Source organism: Orussus abietinus, unplaced genomic scaffold, assembly GCF_000612105.2.
Source record: "Orussus abietinus isolate OABI.00-Male unplaced genomic scaffold, Oabi_2.0 scaffold10, whole genome shotgun sequence".
Classification (NCBI taxonomy): Eukaryota; Metazoa; Arthropoda; class Insecta; order Hymenoptera; family Orussidae; genus Orussus; species Orussus abietinus.
The window spans coordinates 1,120,703-1,141,798 of NW_019396009.1; the positions used below are offsets into that span (position 1 = coordinate 1,120,703).

General features: G+C 47.5%; 2 protein-coding genes and 1 long non-coding RNA gene across 4 annotated transcripts; 1 reads left to right on the plus strand and 2 right to left on the minus strand.

Moving 5' to 3' along the window:
• Positions 1–749: 749 nt before the first annotated feature.
• Positions 750–13,915, plus strand: LOC105699870 (chondroitin sulfate proteoglycan 4). The gene is made up of 12 exons (XM_012425262.1): positions 750–1,499; positions 1,573–1,944; positions 2,344–2,507; positions 3,281–3,512; positions 3,615–3,831; positions 3,931–4,525; positions 4,965–5,219; positions 5,892–6,089; positions 6,182–6,383; positions 6,597–9,311; positions 9,413–9,819; positions 9,917–13,915. The coding sequence occupies exons 2-12, from the start codon at positions 1,863–1,865 to the stop codon at positions 11,879–11,881; spliced, it is 7,032 nt and encodes a 2,343-aa protein (XP_012280685.1). The 5' UTR covers positions 750–1,499; positions 1,573–1,862; the 3' UTR covers positions 11,882–13,915.
• A 223-nt stretch (positions 13,916–14,138) lies between these two features.
• LOC105699871 lies at positions 14,139–16,437 on the minus strand. Of its 2 annotated transcripts, none has more exons than XR_001104071.2 (2): positions 16,088–16,437; positions 14,139–14,937 (listed from the first exon to the last, which is right to left on the minus strand). It is a non-coding gene; the product is annotated as an uncharacterized LOC105699871 (long non-coding RNA). The 2 variants fall into 2 exon arrangements; XR_002762390.1 differs by lacking the exon at positions 16,088–16,437 and adding an exon at positions 15,012–15,530.
• Positions 16,438–17,178: 741 nt separating this feature from the next.
• LOC105699613 lies at positions 17,179–18,398 on the minus strand. Its single transcript, XM_012424750.1, has 2 exons — positions 18,307–18,398; positions 17,179–18,063 (listed from the first exon to the last, which is right to left on the minus strand). The coding sequence occupies exon 2, from the start codon at positions 18,061–18,063 to the stop codon at positions 17,416–17,418; it is 648 nt and encodes a 215-aa protein (XP_012280173.1). The 5' UTR covers positions 18,307–18,398; the 3' UTR covers positions 17,179–17,415.
• Between the last annotated feature and the right edge of the window lie 2,698 nt (positions 18,399–21,096).

Sequence of the window (21,096 nt, forward strand, 5' to 3'; positions counted from 1 at the left end):
TCCCAGAAGCAACAGTTCTTGAGTCATACTTTCTTTGAAACTCAAGATCAGGTGAATCGTCTCAGACTGGAGGTTGAACATTGTCGATAAAATAATCGTAAAATTGTTAATTTTGGGGCAAAGGATATCTCGACTAAAAAAGCAACTTTTGGATAATTTATAATTTATGTTGACTTAATATACCGGAATATACCACATTTGGAATTCTACTGAATTCTACCTCCACCGTCTCCACCCGCCTCAAGGGTGAGATCTGGTGGCGGAAGACATCGCGAGATGGCGCGAGACGACGCAAGATGGCGCCGCGAGCGAGGGGCGGCCCGGTCGAACGTTCGACTCGCACACGGCCGCGCAGTACCGCACCGCGCGGAGTCGATCCAGTCCCGCTCCCGAAGGAGACTCGTCATCGTCCTGGGACATCTGAAGAAACGAGGGGACCTAATTTCGAACGCTTCGAAGTTACCAGGGCGAAGGAAAAGGGGGAATCGCGAAGACGAGGCGCGAGACACCCGGTGCGGGGTTTTCGGTTTTCTCGGGGGGTCCACCGGGACATTCGGGAGCTGTCGCAGACCGAGGTGGGGCAAACGCCCCACGAAGGTCGACGACCGTGGGTGTCGGGTACTCCGGTCACGCGGCCACCCCCCGCGAGGCGAGCGGAAAAAAGTCTCGCCAAAGTCGCGCCTCGGCCTCTGACGAGCTTAGAAATAACTTAGTTTTAAGTGAGACACGATTTTTTCGACATTCGACCGCGCGCGCGCTTGGAGGCTGCGGAGAAGGTCGAAAGGAGTTCCTCGAGAGCATCGACTCAAGAAGCCAGGAGAAGGTGCAGCGAAGAGACGTACACCGTGGCCCTGGAAAAAGCATCGGGAACATCGGTGAAGAGGGAAGTATCTACGGAAGAAGGGAGGGCGGTCAAAGGTGGGACGTCAGGGCGGAGTTTCAAGGCCATCGAGGGAAGGACTCCGGACTTACGAAGCGATCGACGAGGGAAAACGGCGACTTCGCCATGGAACCTCCTCGTCTAGCCGTCTCAACATAGAAGGAATACTGTAGATCGGCGAACTCGAAGAGTCCACTGGGTGACCCGAACGAATTTCCCCCAGAGATTATTTTCGGACCTCGGGGGAGGCGTTTAGGGATCGACGTTACGATCTTTACTCCAATACGGGGCTGAATACCATCAAAAGACGCCGCCTCCGATTCACATCCGCGTTTCGAATCGCGTTGCGACCAAGCATGAGCGAATTTAAGGACGACGCGTCTTCGACTTCTCCTAAGGAAGGTCGAGCCTTCCGCGATCCCGAGGAACTTCTTTCGCGGCGTTACCGAGAAGAGTTCCCAGGCGTTTGCGAGGATTCCGAGGGGGCTCGTCCTTGGAGAGGATCGTCTCGGTTCTAGGAGGGGACGAATGAACGAACGAGCGAATTAATAACGAAAGCCCCGACGCGGTCTCTCCTTTTGCGGGAAAGCGAGGGGGCGAGCTCTTGAAAGCCAGACATGTAAATAACTCCCGGCATATATATTCAGTCAAGGGGATCGATATGCCGTTTTAGAAGCTCCTTGTATTTCCAGCTTATCCGCGAAAAAGGGACCGGGGTCGACGCAAGGGAAGAGGTCCGCAGACCGGGCGGGGTGTCCCTTTAGAGGAAGCGATCACCCGAAACGCGAACCCCTTCCCGATGACGCCGATAATGACCCACCGGAAGGACCCAGAACCCAGGGGGAAAAGGAGGAAGGAGGGATTCTAGCGCGAGGGAGAACTCGATTTCTGTGGAAGATCCGTTTTACGGGAATCCTTTCCTTCGAAGGAAAGGAAATCGAGGAAGGGCGAGATACGAGACGAGAACACTCCGAACGGCCTAATGCCTCGAAACGACATGGGACTGCTTATGTTCCTAGCAGTGACGGCCTCGCTTTTGGTCTACTGCCAGACTGACGAAAAAGGTAGCTACTTACGAGACCCCATGGAATATCGATCGAATAATGCTCCTCTTTCAACCTCTCGGTGCGAACGAACTCGCTACTGGGTGGATTTCATTTAATCCGATTTAATCGATTGCCTTTGGCGTGTGGATTGAACGGGATTGATACCGACGAGAGAAGTGCCATTTTTAGCTTCTTCCTTAAAGTCGCCTTTAAGATCCGTATTCGTACCTCATATTAGGGTTAAATGGTGTTTTTTCTTTTTTTTTACCTCTTAAAGATATCTTTTGGCTATTTAAAGACTATGGATAAGAGACTTTTTAGGACGCTAAAATGAGGTACGAAGAAGGATCCAAATGCCTAGTCTAGCTTTTGGGAAACGTTCCACACATTATTCCATTGTGGGCTTTTTAATTACAGTTTCCTTTTACGGGGCGAGTTATATTCATTTGCCGATCCAAGAAGCTAAGGGCACCACAGACATCAGATTCAAATTCCGGACCCAACTTTCGGATGCAGTTCTGCTGCTGGCTGCTGGGAAAACGGATTATTGTCTCATCAAGCTGGAAGCTGGGAGACTCAAGGTCCATTTTTATTTCTCCTCGATTCGAAGCGTTGTACCTTTCTTACTCATCTAGAGTGTTTAAATGCTCCTCCATTATTACGGATGAATGTAGCGGATATGACACCGAAGGCATTTCAGAATATCGTGCCAAATATTGAACGATAGAACGTTTTAATAGTTAACTCTTAACCTGAAGTTGGAGTTGGTACGCTGGTTAATTGGACACCATTCCAGACAACAATTCTCGTCCCGGAATTAGAAGAAATTGATTCTAAATGACAATTAGTATCACTTAAGTTCTCTTAAGGACTTAAGACACGGAAGTTGATAAGGGGGCTGAAACGTTTAATCGTTTCTCGTGTCGGCAAAAATTAAATTAAATTTATTGCAAATTGAGAAAATTTCATTCGGCTTTGTTTTATATTTATACAATATTTTATAAACAGCGAGAAGCGTCTCATTGAAGTGCCCTCGCAGATAGCGGTAATTACTCGTATTTGAGTAATTAGCAACGGCTGTTTATGTCTTCCTATCCGGTAGTAATTGACTAATAATGCCGGCTTTGTGTCTTCGGGTCAGTGTCGGTACTCTCGCGTTTCGTGCCTTATTATTGCATCGATTTGTCTGCATAATTTCTACTTGCGGAACATCTATTACACGATGTAAATATATCCGTCTAGGACTAGCGTTAAGTCTCCTCCAGGAGTTAAAAATATTCCGTTCCCATCTCGTACCGTGAGTCATATTTAATTCTAGGATGTATCGTGACTTATCCTTTTTTTTTATCTTCAGGTACACATCAATTTAGGCGCCGGCGAAAGTGAACTGGTCAGTGCCAAGGGATTGACGCTGAACGACCTTAGTTGGCACGAAGTCAATTTAACGAGACGCGAAGCCAACATTACGCTGCAAATCGATGTGATTCATTTTACCCGGTCTTTACTGCCCGGCAGATTTTTCGAGCTGAATATCCATTATGGGGTCTTCATCGGTGGCCAGGGTGACTTCAACGAATTATTCTTAGGTCAGCCTTCCGTTATCCTTTTTCAATTATTTGCGACACAATTTGTTTTACTTCGTTATCAATTGATACTAACCGGAAGCATCTCGAATCTCTCTCCTCCAGGTCACATAGACAGTTTAAGGGGATGCATGGCGGACATAATCTACAACGGCGCGAATGTGATAGAATTAGCGAGATCTAGAAAAGGACAATCCGAAGCTACCTCCGTCACGTGGGGATGTTCTTCAGAGTTCGATGCAATCAGAAGTACCGAAGTCAGTTTCGTGGAAGATGGGTCTTTCATTTCGATTCCGCGACCGATACCTCGATCCGGTTCAAGGTATTTTCCAACGGGTCCATTTTTTCGTACATCGTCAGTTTTTCAGCGGTGGCCGACTTCTCGATTTCACGGCGAATAAATTATTTGCACTCGTTGCAGATGGGAATTCGAGTTGAAGACCGTAGCAGAGAGCGGACTGTTGCTTTACAACGCCGGCCAGTCTTCCTATGCCGATTACTTAGGTGTCGAGCTTGCTGACAAGAAAATCCGACTGTTGATGAACAAGGGAAATGGGCCCACCGAGTTGATCCATGGGGCCATTGTCTCGGATGGGAAATGGCACCGTATCGTGGTCGACTTCAGTCCCAGCATGATCGGCATCAGCGTGGACAGCAAGGAGAACACGATGAATCTTCCATCAGGAGGGAACCGATACCTGGACCTTGCCGACACCTTGTACATCGGAGGAACTGAATTGAACAAACGAGCCAGGGCTCTAGGGAAGGGGTTGAAATCCGGAGACTTGAGCTACAAGGGGTGTTTGCGCAATATGTTGCTCGAAAAAAGGGAATTGGGCCTACCGGACGTCAAAGTCAGCCAAGGGATCGTCGTAGGCTGCGTATGGAGTTTTCCCTGCGTTGATGCTGTACCCTGTATACCAGGTGCATCTTGCTCGCAATTAGGAGTCGGCTCGTTTAAGTGCACCTGCGATCAGCCACTTTGCATCAAGGCCGATTACGCCGAAGATTACAAGGTGGGTGACACGAGAGCCTGCCGCTCCAGTATTTCGGTCGAGTTAATTTTTCACCGCCGAGACTGTGGATCAATATTTGTCCTTGAATTGAAATCGTCGTTAGTCGATTTATTCATGTGAGCCGTACCTAGATTTCGTGCGGACGTTTGCGAGAAGAGCACCCTTGGCGAGCTCGTTGTTGCCATTAGGTACACGATACTGCCATATTTCGTGGCTATTTCCAGCCAACTTTGCATTTCTATTCTTGAAGCGCGCGCACTGAAAGAAATTCTCCCTTTGCGTGAATCGCTCGTTCGAATAGCCGGGCATGGTGCTCGCCCGAAATACTCGAGTATCCAGATTACTTCATTGGTGCACCTCAATCTGGAACACCTTTCCAGACAATTAACCCGAAATTTACACCGACCTTGCGAGATTGTCAGACTCTCTCGCTTTTCAGATTTACTCCAGAGCAAATCTGCCGGTCGACCTCGAGATTTTGTCTTTAAGACCCTTGTCGGTTTTCGAGGGAGATGCAATTCCAGTGACGAGCCAGAACATCGCCATGGTCCTCGACATTGCAAAATATGGGGTGGAGGAGAACGGCGTTAGATTCACCCTGGTCGTGCCTCCTGCCCATGGGACTTTAACTCTAGATTTACTAACTTCCAGATCTGACCATTCGTTCACCCTGCAGGACATCAATCAGAACAAGGTAAAGGTTGTAAGCATCGATACTTCTGAAAATGACCATAGAAAAATGTACACAAATATTCTTGAAATTGAAATTCGGCGAGCACTTGGAAGGGTTTTTAAAAATTCTTTTGGCGATGGATTGGCGTCTTATGTCAGACTTGAAGTCATGTCGCAAAGCTACTCTAACTACTTTGCAGTCTGAAACGTTACTCAAACTATTCCAGACGAAGCGGCCGTAGTTACTATTAATAACCTTCTGAACTTTCGTCCCGTTTAAAGGAAAGCTGCCGCACCGTTCCCATGAACTCTTTCCATTTTCGAGCCCACCAAAAGCAAAACGGAAAACAGAACGGAAGGGGAAAGTCATGTGTTTTTCCAGTCCGTTATAATACCAAGCTATAGATAGCTCCGCATCTTAAGGGCTAACTTTAGAATCACCGGGGTTGCTGCTTCGAAGTACCGCGATGGTGCCTTCGCTGTATATTTAGGGTACCGTAATATTCCATTTATCGAGGGTCTCATTAATAATAATCGTCCCTCTTGAATCGGGTGAAAATGAATTCGCTCCTCCCTGCAGCCAACTATAGTGCTGAGAACGAATTAGTTGAAACATTTTTCTATGGGGTATTACGTTCTGTCCGATGATAATAATGTATTTTTCTTCATTCTCGTTTTATTAAATCATTTACAGATACAGTACATGCACGATGGCAGTGAGATTACCGAAGACAATATGATCTTGGAGTTGACGTTAGTGGCAGGTCCGAGTTACACTCTCCCAGGATATCTTCAGGGTCGTCTGAGGTTCCCTTTGCATGTAAACGTTACTCCTGTAAACGATCCTCCTCTTTTGGAGATACCGACAGCTAAGGTGCTGAGATTAGCACAGGTAAGGAAATGTTTATTAATATCGAGGATTGACTTTTTAAAATGGAGAAACGCGTTACAAATAAGAGATTTACGGGTCGATTCTGGTTACAGGGAACCAGGAAAACGCTGACGAAGGAACTGGTGTGGGCAGTCGATGCGGACACACCTTCTGAAATGTTAATTTACACCGTTCTTCGAGGAGACACCGATGCCGGGCACATAGAAAAGTTGACATCACCTACGCAGGTCGTCACCGCCTTCACTCAGGCCGAGCTTCTTCAAGGATTAATAGCTTATGTTCACAAGGGAAACTGTGAGTGATCGTAGAGTCCTTCTCGGCGATGTAACCAAAAAGAAATTCAGGGGTTCTCGCGTTATAGTTTCACAGAGTTTTCCCGAATAATTTTGGTAAATGGAAAAAGTCAAAAAACTGTAATGCTTTCTAGTAGGAAGGGTACCTTCGAATTTCTTTAAGCGGCGTATGGCGTTACCGTATGTTTCCGATGGCACCCTGCGGATTTTTCAGCCAAGGCGAACGCTATGTTGGGACTTCAAGTAAACGATGGCATCGAAAGCAGCCAGCCAGCTTATTTACGAGTCTCGGCCTACCCTCTGCAGATCAAGCTGCAACACAACACGGGAATAGTGGTGGTCCATCGTTCGTTCACCTTTCTGACTCCGGCGAATTTATCCTTCGTAACGAATTCGGACGACACGAGCATCGAGATTCGCTACGACGTGGTAGCCCCACCTCAGTACGGGGCCTTGCAGAAATTGAAAGACATGACAACGTCCTGGGAGAACGTCGACCGCTTCACCAGCAGGGATGTCGAACTCCACGGCGTTCGGTACATTCACAACGTGGGGAGTCCAGGAAAGGACGGTTTCAAATTCCAAGCGAGCGTCAGAGAAGTCCGCACCCAACAGACCTTCGACTTCAGAATCACCTTCATCGACCTGGAACTGCGGGAATCGAAATTATTTCCCGTAAATTTCTCCGGCTCCGACGAGGCCACCGTGAGTCCTAGGAACCTGAAGTACCTGACGAATCCCTTGTCGACGTCGCCTGGCAGGATCAAATACACCGTAAGAAGCGTCCCTATGTATGGGCACTTGTTATTAGCCGATAAGAGACTGGTACCGGGTGATACGTTCACCCAGGAAGACGTGGATTCCAATAGATTGAAGTATCGTCTGTTCAGAAGAGCCTATTCCGAGATAGAAGACGAGTTTCTCTTCAAGGTCTTCGCTCCCCAGTGCACGGAGATAACGTCCACTCTATCTCTGAGATACATCCCCCATTTTGGCAGCAAACCGTTGGAAGGTACCGAAAGAATTAAGGTGAACGAAGGGTCAAGGGTGGTGCTAAAAACCAGCCGAATCGACTTCAGGGACTACAACGTAACGGGCCTGAAGTACAACGTTACCGTGAGTCCTCGACATGGCTGGTTGACGGCTCTGAACGAGTCCAATGTTAGCGTGAGACTCAATACGACATATTTCACTTCCGAGGAGATGTTTTCGGACTTAATTTACTATTGTCATGACGACAGCGAGACGACTGAGGATCACCTTCGGTACGTGGCCATCGCCGTGGACAGCGTCGACTTCATGTACTCGGGGACCTTTCTGATAGACGTGAGCTTGACAAACGACAACCCACCCGAGAGGGTGAGCAACAACGTCTTCCACGTCGCCATGAACAGCGAGAGGATCATCACGAAGAAGGACCTCCTATACGTGGACAAGGATCTGAACACCAGTCCTAGTGACCTGGTGTACTCCAAGAGGGACATTACTAACGGCGAGGTAGTAAACGCCACCACCTCTGTGCAAATCTTCGAGTTCACCCAGGAGGACATCAACGAGGAACAGGTCCTCTTCCGACATCGCGGGGCAAGCCGAGGAACCTTCAGCTTTGGAGTCACCGATGGTCATTACTACACCGTGGGTGTTTTAGAAATTCAAGCCAGTCCTCCGTATATTCGTTTGAGAGGAACCAACGCGTCGGTTGCGCAATTCAACAGGACGGTGATCGTCACCCCCAAGGAGCTGGACGTGGAGACCAACGTCAACGCGAACGACACCGATGTACGATACGGTGTCCTGGAGAAGCCGAAGCACGGAGTCCTGCTGAAGCACTCCAGAGTGACCTCCAACTTCAGTCAGGATGATTTAGGGCATGGCGCCGTTGTGTATCGTCACCTAGGAGGGTCCCTCGCGAAGGACGACGTCAAGTTTAAGGTCACTGCCAAAGGTGCCGAGTCCGAAGGCGTCCTGATCATCAGGATCTACCCGGAGAGCTACTGGGAGCCTCTGATCATTGAAAACAATAAGACGGTCTTTGTCGAGGAGGCTACCAGCGTCCTCATCGGCAAGAAGACTCTCTGCATCGTGCACCCCAAGATACCCGCTGGAGAGATCACCTATCTCATCAGAGAGTGGCCCAGATTTGGGTACCTGGAAGTCCAAACCCCGGATGAACATAGCGAGGAGGAGAGGGAGGATCTCGACGACCTCAAAGTGAAACAATTCGACCAGAGCATGGTGAACGATGGTCGTCTCCATTACGTCCAGTCCGTCACCAACCAGACCCAGGATAGATTCGTTTTCGATGTGACCAATGGCGTCACGTGGTTACACGGATTAATGGTCAACCTCCTCATCGTCCCCGACAAGTTTTACGTCATGGCGAATAATATTAGCGTCGTAGAGGGTAAGAGCGTTGCCTTGAATTCGGCGGACTTTGTAGTGTTGACCAGTTATTACGTAGGCAAGATTACCGATTACCGAGTGGTGGAGAAGCCGAAGCATGGAACCGTCATGGACTCCACAAAGTATTCCCAGGTGAAGAAGTTCTCGCAGAAGCACTTGAACGCTGGAGTGATATTGTACAAGCATAATGGAGACGAAGTCGCGGAGGACTCCTTCAGGATGGCCGCCATGGCTGGAGAAAAATCCAGCGAGTCCTTCCTCGTTCGCGTCCATGTACAGGCGGTTAACGACGAGATCCCGGTGCTGGTGAACAAAACAGATCTCAGAATGTGGCAAGGTGGCTCCTTGGCTCTGACTTCTGCCCAGCTCGCTGCTCTGGATAACGATACCTCGCCAAGGGACATCGTCTTCAACGTCTCCATCTGCAGACACGGATTCATCTCCTTCAGGGAGGATCCTAAGGTGAAGGTCTTCGACTTCACTCAGGAGGACGTTAACCAACGCAGAGTCCTGTTCACGCATACGAGTTAGTTACCGCTTTTACATGTGTATAGAAATTACCGACTCGCTGCATGTTTTTTTTTTAAACAATGAAAATTTCACCAAGGACTTTTTATATTCTTTTAGACGGTACCGACGCTGACTTCACGTTCACCTTGAACGACGGCGTCCACATGACGGAAAGCCACACGGTTTTGGTAACGACGAGCGCCGTTCGTCTGTCGTTGAGGAACAACGAACTTCTCAATATATTCCCGCTGACCAGGAAGCCGATTTCCTCGAAGCTCCTTCTGGCTGCGTCTTCGGACGACGAGAGGGAGATCAGATACTCCGTGCATAACGGCCCTCAACTTGGCAAGATCATGATGGAAACGAGCGAGGGCGTTTGGCTGGAAGTTAATCAGTTTACCCAGAAAGATGTTAATCAGAGCAGAGTCTCTTACGAGCACACGAAGCAGTTCATGGACCTCTCCGCCAACGACTCGTTCACGTTCAACGCCGAGACGCACTTTGCTCCGCCTTTAACCAATCAGGTGAGTCGCAAGACGAAAATTTAAATTCCATCAGCTACTCCACCACTGAATGAACGGTGTAGATTAATTTTGTACGACTTCGCGCGCATCATTCCAGGTATTTCAAATAGAGATTTCGGTGTCGAGCGGCGGTTTGGACCGATACATCATGGCGACGCCGGTGCGAGTCGAGGAAGGTGGATCGGCCCAGGTGACGATGAACATAACAGGGATCGTTCAATTTCTGCGAACGAAAGCAGGGATCCAAAATCCAGTGGTCCTGTCCCGTCTGGTAGCTCAACCAAATCATGGGCACGTGATGTTGCTCCCCGATCTGAACGTGACGACCTTCACCCAGCCGCAGATCGAGAGCGGCAAAGTGGCGTACTATCACGACCACTCGGACACCCTGGAGGACTGGGTGTTTTTCTCGCTGTATCTGACCCCGGGTCACGTCCTCCTCTGCAACACGAGTATCCCTGTAGTGGTGACACCGGTCAACGACCAGCCGTTCAAGCTGGTGACAAAGGCGCCCTTCATCACGGTGGTGCAGAACCAGAACCAAACGATTACCAGAGAGAATCTGCTGACGACGGACCCCGACACGGGCCCCGAAGAGCTGATCTACGACGTGATATCGGGCCCCACTCATGGGCGGCTACTCCTGCTGCCCTTCGGCCAGAATTCATCGGAAGTCCATCAGGTGAACCAGTTCTCGCAGCAGGACGTGGACTCCAACCGACTGGTCTACGAACACAGTGGACCATTCCAGGCGGTTTCCTTCTACTTCCGCGTATCCGACGGTCGATTTAATCCTATTTACATTGTATTCAACGTCCATGTCCTACCGATCAAGTTGAACGTCACGGTGGTGAACCCGGTGCGCCTGCAGCAGGGCTTGAACGTGGCGCTGATCTCTCAGGACAACGTCAGGCTGGACACCAATGCTCGACAGGACCGGGTCACCTACAATGTCACCAGGTCGCCAAGGTTCGGCAAGCTGTACGTCAGGGACGTCGCGGCGACTGTCTTCATGCACACGGATTTGATGTCGAAGAGCGTGATGTTCATGCAGACGGACATGACGGCTTCAAACGACAGTCTGGAACTGGCCGCCCAGCTCAACGGCTTCGAGGTGAGGAACTTGCAGATCGAGATCAAGGTCGAGCCCCTGATGATCACCGGTCCGATGATCGCCCTGGTTGGAGAGAAGAACCGCATCACGCTGAGACACATGGACGCGACTCCCCTGGCCAAGCTGACCAGCAGCAACCCTGTATACACGGTGACCAGGAAGCCGAAATACGGCAGGCTGAAGCGTATCATCAGGACCTCCGGCGAGAAGAGGGCGCTCCGGGAAAAGGAGGTCGCCAGGTTTACCCACCAAGAGGTGGTCTCCGGGGTGGTCTATCTAGTATGCAGGAAGATGCCCGTTCTGGAAATCGAGGGCGTTCCGGATAGCTTCCAGTTCGTCCTGGCTGCCTCCATATTTCAGCCCGCAACGGGCGAGTTCCGATTCAGGGTCAAGCTAGACGTGGACGAGTTCAACATGACCATGGGTGGACCCATGGACCCGGTGGGCCACGAAGGGGAAATGGCCATTGCGCCGAACATGAGCAACGACTATCTCCTGATTCTGGGCATGCTGTTGGGCGTGTTTCTCTTAGGCGTCGTCGTCATCGTCACCATCAGGTGCAGGCACAATAGGTATAAGCAGGCCGAAGAGGAGAAACCCGATGCATCCTCGACGGTTGGGGTGATGCCGCTTCCTAGACCACCTGACCATCTCATGCCCAGTTCTCCTAATCTCAAAAAGTTCTCCAACGACCATAACTGCGTCGGCATGAACACCCAGGTCCCGGTGCTGTCGACCATGACTTCGACTCTTCCGCAGTGTAAGGTCATTCCGCTCAATCCTTTGGAGAGTATTCCCGACTCGGACCTGGACGTTGCCGCGAGGTATCCCTATGGAGTGGCCGATGCGGACGAGTGGAGCAGCTTCGACACTTCCGAGTTGCCCTGCCAGTCCGCCACCTCCCAGAGGACGAATCCACTTCTGAGGAGGAATCAGTACTGGGTCTAGCAGGAGGTCTACGGCACCTAAGGAAATCGGTGCGGGTCGTAGCTAGAGGACGCAATGTCTCCCTATTACGAGGGAAGACGCGGTTGGACCTAGACAAGGGGGTGGAGGGAACTCGAACGGACTCTTTGGTCCATGATCTGCCACTATGGTCATCGCGCACATGACCGTACATACCTAAGTACATCGACCATTGTCATTACTACCGTGTGCCAAGAGGAATCCTAAATTCATCGTGCACCGTGATGTGGATTTTTTTTCAACCGGGCACTAAACCCGATTTCAATGTTCCTTTGGATATCTTTCGGAGGAACCTTCGAAATATGAGATGATCGAGTAATCAAGAGTGGACCGATGTTTTTAAGGACACATTTTCAAGGTGTTTCGACGAGGGTTGGATTAATATGTCTCCACCGAGGCAAGGGTTAGAGTATACTGTGCCAAATTTTTGGTAATGGGCTTAATGAGTTTCTTTTCTTTCCCAGTGTATGTTACCTGACTATCGGTACTTTTGCTGTACGTAAAGTAAGAGGTACAATTTTTAGGAGTTATGATGATAGGAGTCGTAGGATGATATGCGGCGGTCTGGCTTGTACATATTGTGGCAAGCGACGAGGAACTATTGGAACATGATCGAGGTATATTGAAAAAATATCTAAGATATCGTTGGAGAGTATTTAATGAGCGTTATCGCCGGGGAGTCGAAGAAAGGATTTTACGGACGAAAACTGCGGAACAGAAGTGGCCGATTTGTCAATTTTTGGGCATAAAGGAGAATGTACGTTGTAAAGCATCAACCTTGATTCTCGGGGTACTTCACTACTCCCATAAGTACTTTTATCGTGAATACCATTTACAGAAATAGAAACGATCGAACAATCACGAGCTAAAATGGACCTACGACCAAACGCTTTCTTCGCCGTTTGACTAAATTGTGCCTAAAATAAGACACGGAAGCGATCAATGTGTCAATGAGTAATCACGACCCGTCGACGATTATTATTGTCGAAAATTTCAAGAGGAGACGAAAACTCAAAATGGTGAAAAAACGAATCGACAGTGGAAACTTTTTCCGCGAAAATGTCGAGAAACTTTGGGAAGTTCCGCGAGAGCGAGGCCTAATTCGCGAGACTAGATTTCGATATTTCGCGGCTCTAAGAATTTTATACCGAGTAGAGGGTAGAACGTCGTTACTGGAGAATTAAACGAGCTACTGCTCGTGCTTAATGGCACGCAGGTGAAGGCCGTCTTAAGTAATGTCGAGTTAAAAATATTCGAATACGTATCACCAAGATAGAGAATAAAGGCCAATCATGCAGACCCTTTTCTTTTTACTGGCACTTTGTGGGGGATTTCCAGCCAAAGCGTCCTGGCGTTTCTTTTCCCTTCCATTTTACTCGGTTAAACGGGAGTAATTGAAACATTTGTAATGTCGGAGTCGAGGAATCAATTCAACGGATTACTGGCATTTCGGGTAAATGGGATGCCCAAAGGAAATAATAATATTTCTGATGGAGAACATCCGACAGGTCGATCGAAATTATTAGCATTAATTTCGAGGACACCTCGTTCGAGGGAAGAACAATTAATTTGCCACGGTGGAGTGACGTCGACTGGTTTAATCATATTACATTATATCGCTTCCCTCGACCAAGGGTTACGGGGTGCTTCCTTTGTATAATAATCTAATGAAATAGCCATAACGAAATCCCTGAGAAGATGGGATTTTCGGATTCGTCTGTAAATCTCGTTTTTCTTGCGCTGGATTGGGAAATTTCTCGTAAGACGTGTTGGACTGTGTTAAGGTTACACCACCGGTTACGATAATTAATATAATACGTACTCCGTTACTCCATGCGGACTCGTTGCGACAGTTGACATTTTATACGATTTGTACATAATTCCGTCGATCGTTCCGCCCCGACATTTAAACGAGTTCGGGAAAACGGCAACGATCACGACAATTCTTGACTTAAGGGTAATGTACGTCTCAAAGTCGACATTGATTGTGCAAGAATAAATTGTTTACCATAGAATAACGGCTTTAGAGTTTCTTTAATTATACCGTAAGCTTGCCTTGGGATTCATTATACATTTGGTTAAAATTCATTAAAAGCCGAGCATTTTGCCGTATTCTTTGAGAAAGTAAAATTCAGGTCGCTTTAATGACGCTCTTCTTTCCTTTTGCCGTTTGCACGAGTAGGTAAGAATTTTTTAAAAAACACCGACGGAAAGAGGTCGTTACGAATGGAAGAAAATGTTCGGTTTTACATGAGAATATATTTTCAGATATGTCTTATCATAAAAGACGCCTTAATAACGACGATTGTATCACGAGGCGAAGTCTCATGATTTAGTTTAAAAATGTTTCTATGACGAAGGCTACGATTTCCAGTACATCTAAGATACGGGGAGGCTACGTGAAAATAACGCTGAGTGAAAAGTATAAAAGTAAAAAATATGGTATAAAAAGAGGAACATGGGAGCGGATTCGTTGTGATACGTAAACCTTAATATTCGGACATTAAATTAAATGTAACGCAATGTAAAACTCAGTGACGTAGTCTTTTCGGGCTTAGATAGAAAAAAAATCCCCTTCTCATAGTTCCAGGGAGTAAGTTAATAATTATTTAAAAAATTCGCGCACACCTTGAGTGGCACCGGTTTCCGTATAACTTCAGTGAAGTAGTAATTCGAGACATAATTATTTACTCAAGTTTCCAGATCGTCTACGACTTATTGCTCTTCTTTTGACTACTTCTACGCACTTTCTCGGAATACATAATAAATGTAACACTCTTATCAGATAACATTAAAACTAGGGCTGTGAGATCTCGCTTCCTCGGTTCCACCTAAATCGGCTCTATAGGTATGTAGCACATCCTCCTGAGTAACAAAATCGGGAAGTTTGGCAGGAACACTATCGTCACTAAGACCAGTGGCGATAGGAGCAACAATAGGCTAGCATATGCTAACAGCCACCATATTGGAGAAATCCCAAGGACCGAACCTATCATTATGGTCATCGTCCAAATCCAGCTTCTCTGTTAGTGCTCCACCTGAAACGATGAAAAGTCATTTCCGTGAGACATGGGAACTTTTCAAAGGCGATGAAAATTTTCGTTAATTGTACCGTTCACGGAAACATTGTAGGGTATGTTTGTGTAAATGATACTGATCGAGGTGAGGCTCTCCTGCTCCAGATAAATCATAATTGGTCCTTGGTGAAAAAGAATTTCTTATCCGAGTTCGAGGTCCGATGATGCAACGCGTTACGAGCAGAGTGCCTTAAGTAAGAGTGGAGCCAATGTCTCGGAATATTAAGAGGCGTCCATCGCTCTCGAAAGTAGGGAAACCGTCGACCTTGCACTTTTATATGTGCGCAGGTGTCCTTGGAGAAGTCCGATTCGGGATGGGCAGAAGTCGAAAAATCCATCGATCCGCGGCGTCACGTCTCGGTGCTCCTACGCGCGATAATGCAATTGTCGAAGTTGAAATATTTTGCGAAACGATCGCTCGAGACGTACACTCGGAGAAACTGATTTTTCACTTTCCTTGTCCACGTCGCCGGACGTGCGATGCCACTCGATTGTCTCACGTTTTATCCAAACTGACGTTTAATTGTTTTCTTCCGTCGAGACGTCTACTTAAATAAATTCGGATAATGGAAAGTAGTCCATTTGGCGGAATCGTATTTTTTCGATGCACGATAAAGCGGTTCGTCGACATTAACGAGCGTCGGTATTCACGTGCCATTCCTGCAAGCTTCTATCGCATTATAGTACCGTGACTATAGTTACCCGAGCCGAGGAAAGTGAAATTTTCCCACTTGCGTAAGCCCCGGGTAATAGTATTATCCAACCGTCGCGGCAGATCGCGAAGTAACGTCATATCTAACTTGACGGCACATCGTAACCGATCGACCGAAAAAATCGCAAAGAACTAATTTTTACTTCGCGTTAAACTCTATATCTAAATTAGACTCTCTGCTCAAGCGGTCACCTTTACAATCCCACGTTTAAAATATACCGCAGTTTAAATGGCGAAAATTCTTTAACGAGGACATTCGCAATCTCGTACATGTAATTATACAAAATCAGATCGGGGTGTAATACGTAACGTTCCTCTCTAATTCGCTTTGTTCTACAGTTCTGATTTAGATTTACCGAGAAATTCTCTTGGAAGATGGCGAGCAAAAATGGCGATTACCTGTGGACGAGTCTCGGAGGCGCGTCGGAAACTCCGAGACGCTCCCGGACGCGATCCAGTCCTCCCTTCGACCATGCTCGCTCGCACTATTTGCATCCCTCGGGATGCCGTCAGGATCTTGCTTCCTTCGTCGGCACTTGACGCTTGTCTCTCATAAAAAAAAAACCACCGAATAGAGACCAGGAGGAGGCCAGAGCGTGGCACCGTCTCGATGTTCGTCCTGATACTCTCGTCGACGCGATGCCTCTTCGCGACTCTTGGAGGAACACCAATGCGCGGAATGCGCATGCGAGACTGAGTCGAGTCGCGGCCGGCCTTATACACTTTCCCTTTCTTTCGACTTTACTCACGGAATCGGTCTCCGGGATCGGCCGAGAGGTTCTCGAGTCACCCGGTTAGTTCCACAGGCGTCGACTTCGTCCCGACCACGCGGCCGAATTATTATACAGCTAAATAAACTTTTAACATCGTCATAGCCAATTATTAAAATTAATTCCTCCGCCTTAGATTATCTTAAATCGGCCAATTTTCCAAGAGTCCTTCGCGTCTCCGTCGTCGGCATTTGATAAGGGGCTTCGAATGAGTTCACGTGGATTTCATGAATTTAACTATAAACTAGAATTTTCGGGAATTACTGCGGAGGGTCGGTCGGTACCCCGGGAATTTTCCGGGAAACAGGGAAAGTTTGGGGGATCTCATGGAAATAGAAACACGGGTTTTTCGAGAAAATGGGGAAATTGGGAAATTCGAGCGAGAAAGGACGAAGTGGACGCCTCTGGTCGACCCGATCGAGTGCAAGGGTACGCGTCACCGACGTGTACCGACGTTACTCGCACTCACGCTACTCGAGTCGGTGTGCGAGGTTGTTGGCAATGACGGGTTTTAGGAATGCCTCGCGAACAAACGAACGGACGAATCCAACGCTCCGTTGAGAAAATGGTGCCACGCTCGAAAACGTTACTAACGACCTGCGAGAACGCACGCGTTTTCGTGACACTCGGCGCTTAGGCTATTCGGCGATCTCGGCAATTAAAAGAGGCAGTTAATCGCAAATGTACGCCAGATCCAGTCTTTAATTTTATTGTCCCAGCTACCTTTGGAGAGGGTCGACCGTATCGCGCGTACTTCTCGACGCATCCCCGTCTTGCAAGGATGAGAGGCAAGACGGGACGAGGCCGAGTTTCGCCGGAATACCCATAAAAATCTACTTATAGGTCGACCTCGATTTCCCTTCTGTATTTCCCTTCGCTCGCCACCCTAAATTCCCCATAACCACCGTGAATTCGTGCACCGAGGTCCTAACAGTCCTCGACATCGCGAAAGTTTCTTCAAGCTTCCTTTGGCACAGCCGTGGGCAACGGTGGCGGAGGAGCGTCTGGAACTTTCTCAGAGTCTTCTTCATCATCCGCCGTCATTTCCCCCGCATCCGCCGATGGCTTCTCTTCCTGGAACTCCTTCCTCCCGGGAGACTGCTCCTCCGACTTCGGGGTCTGATAATCCACGTAGTAGCCCCCGAAAGCGTTAAAGCTCCTGTAAACGTTGAAGTAAGGGTCGTAATGCAGCGAGTGATAATTCGGGTAAAATCTGAGCTGCTCGGCCTGGGCGTTCTTCTCGGGATTTTCCGCAGAATCGGGAGTCGATTCTCCATTTTCGCTGGACTTTTCCCCGGCACCTTCGGGCTTCGGCGTCGCCGACATCGTTTCGATCCTACTATCCCCTGGCAGCAGTAGAAGCGGCGATTGCGGAACGGGCAACGGTTGTCCGCTAACGAACGGCGGCACGTTGTAATAAAATGGCGGCACGTAACCCACCGCCGTTCTGTGGACCACGGGTTGAATCACCGGGAAGGCCCTCGATGGGGAGAGATTCTGGTTGCTAGTGATCAATGCATTATAGACTTTCGGCACCCGCAATAATCCCGGAAAGGGGAGGGCTGCACCGATCGAGATCACCAGAGCGAACGTCGGCAATCGCATCTAAAAAAGAACCATGATTACGGGATGCACTATTTGGGATCAAGGATCATTTTGCGCGACTGGTCACAGCAATCAAAATAATTTTACAAATCATAATTAGACCATAAAGCGTAAATGAGGCACGGAAAATGAACAAACTCTGTGGATCTCTGATAGTACCGTGAAACAAGATGGCGCCGCCAACGGAAGGCCTCGCCACCGGGGTGATGTCGCGTGATATGTAAATGCCCAAGAAATACTCACGATTTTTCCCTATGTGAGATATCTCGGTACTCTCGATTGTGTTTCCTGTTTCACAGTGACCGTCGAGAAGCCGATACCCGGCAACAAGAGAGCTGCGTGGAGTAATAGCATTATATGGCACAGAGGGCCCAGAGTTCAAGACTCACCTCCCACCTCAAGGATTGGCGAAAGTACTCTCCAGTCGATAGTAAAATGCCCAACTTTTGTGCCGGCTACGGTGGACACGTTGTTCAAGGTCACCTGACAATGGGCACAAGTATATAGCATCGAAACGCCGCAGCCGTTCCGTTACGGCTCGACGAAGTGTCCGTTAAAAGTATGTGAGTTTCTCGCTGAAAAATGTATTTGGCTCGAAACTCTACCGAGATTCAACGTCCACCAAGAAACGCTCAACGGTTTTCTTTTGGTTCATCCGATGCGCCAAAGACGTGGTTATGCTAACTTTTGAAAAAGAAAGTGATTTTTAATACTTATCGATATAGAAAACCGTTATTATACGTACGTTAAACAACTCCATAGTTTAAGCTTGTATCCCATTTTCATTCTTATTCGATTTCATATTGAATAAGAGAAAGAAATCTCCCCTTGTAATCGAAATGTAAGTGGATCATGAAGGATGCAATTAGCATCCCGAGCGTGGACAGGCGTCACATCTTTACCCCGCTCAATTATCTTGTTATAAACTGTTATCGTCCGAGTTGAATATTAATTTCAAACCTGAGATTTTGCGCCATCTTGCGGATGGAGAGGTAACCCAAATTGTAGTATTCTAGTTTCGCCATGAAGAATCTCCCTGCCCTCTAGAAGGGTTCCGTCGATACTATCATCGTACACGAAGTTATCGACGGAGTCGACATTCACCGATACTACTTTTTCTTACTGCTACAATTTGCATTTACCAATTTCGTGGACTCAATAAAACCGAATTAACGAGTAGACGGTTCCACCGAAAAATACGAAAGTCGAAGTCGGGTATCTAAGAGGTTACTCCGCTGCCTTGTAAGATGGCGCCACAAGTCATCCCTAGAGACGAACTATGAACAATTAGAAACGACTCGGGCCACTTGGAACAATAAATCAGGAAAAAAAAATTTACTTTCGAGAACATGCAAGGAGGGAGGTGCATATCGAAGGATAAAAATAATCCATGATATTTATTCCAGGTACGTTGACCTATTGGAACACTTTTCCACGAATTTATACCGAAAAATATTTTGTTTAGCCGTTGGCGGTAAATTACGGCGCATCATCGACTCTGGTATTCGGTATTTATACAAGAACGACAATATGATGACTTGCGGGCCAAAAGCTGTGTTGCTTCGTCACGCAACAGGTGAACTAACGTTTCAATCTCCAGAGGCAGGAATTTCGCGTGGTAAGGTAACGAATTCTCAAAACGATCTTCCCGGAATCTCGATTTTTCTTCCTCAAGACTTGGTCGACCCGATATAGGTCTTTCAAATAAAAGGCCATGGAAATTCGTTCAAGTTTTTACAATCGTCTCTTATTATACCGATCGCAACAGTACGTTCGAATTTCTTCGGCGACGAGACAACCGGCTATAAAAAAAATTCCTTCTTCATATATCTATTAAATCCTCGATGACTCGACAGTCGCAGTTTCTCACCTATACCTTTTTTATTTCAGACGGCATGTCGGATTTCGTGATTCCATCTAAAAAAAGAAGTCTGACGAACTAAAACGGAGTAAGCGCATCTATGAGGCGACCGTTTGTCGGTAATTCGATATTATTAGTAGGAAATGAAGTTGGATCGTTTTGTTCATAAAAGTAGAAGAATAATTAAAAGGAAGATGCAGTCAATTCGTCCAGGAAACGTTTCGAGTTCTCTCTAGTTCTGAACACGAGGAGACCGGATGAACTTCCGAATTCCGAGCCCTGCTCATATGCTCAGTTATATCGCAACGTTAATGGAATCCTTAATGGCTTCCACTACCGTTAAGCTGCTAAAGAATAACGCCGCATCCTGACATGTTAAACTGCTTTAAAGGAAACGAGGAAGAAATCTCGTTCCTAGGTAGAAACCTCGTCCGGTCGATCGATTTCGGCGGAAATTCCGTTGTGCGGCATACCTAAAATGAAATTCGGGTTAAAATATTGCGACGAACTCCTTCGAATGTAAAGAAATGTCTCGATGACGTATGTCGACTATCGAAAATTCCTGTAATTATTAAAACGCATTTTTTGCGTCGCGACGCATCACGCGAGCGACAAGAATACTTTTGGAATCGAGTTAAAGTAGTTTGGGTATAAAACTTGAAGAATGTCACTAAATTTAATTTTCTAAAATTAAACCCCCTTCCAAAGCTCGTTAATCAACGGTCTTAACGCGGAAAAGAAACGGTGAACATGAAATACAGCTCTTACGCGGGCGGTAATTTGAATCGAAGCAAACGATACGGCACGCGTGTAAAAACGCAAACTGTTAGTACCTCGCTTATTTCCGTAGGCTTCCGTTATTTTGCAACGTTCCCCAGCAATATTCGCACAACGTGGCGTCGCAAAACCAATGTAACGAACGGTCAAGGGCGCTCAAAGGAGTCGTCAAATTTCTCTTCTACTTCTCCGAAATAAAATCGAGTCATGTCCAAAAAATGCCAACAGCGCCGGAAATCCACAAAATCCATGAAATGCCCCAAGCGACGCGCAATACCTTGTCTGCAATTAATTACCGTATATTAATCTCTCCATTTCCACTCCTACGGGTGGGGAAAAATATTAAAAACATTTTGAATCTGAACTCTATCCGATTTCACGGTGCACCTCCGGAC

Coding starts and splice junctions, on each gene's coding strand:
- LOC105699613 (XM_012424750.1), bottom strand. CDS start 18,063: ATGCGATTGCCGACGTTCGCTCTGGTGATCTCGATCGGTGCAGCCCTC.
- LOC105699870 (XM_012425262.1), top strand. CDS start 1,863: ATGCCTCGAAACGACATGGGACTGCTTATGTTCCTAGCAGTGACGGCC. Junction 2,508..3,280: donor TGGAAGCTGGGAGACTCAAG/GTCCATTTTTAT, acceptor TTTTATCTTCAG/GTACACATCAATTTAGGCGC. Junction 4,526..4,964: donor ATTACGCCGAAGATTACAAG/GTGGGTGACACG, acceptor CTCGCTTTTCAG/ATTTACTCCAGAGCAAATCT.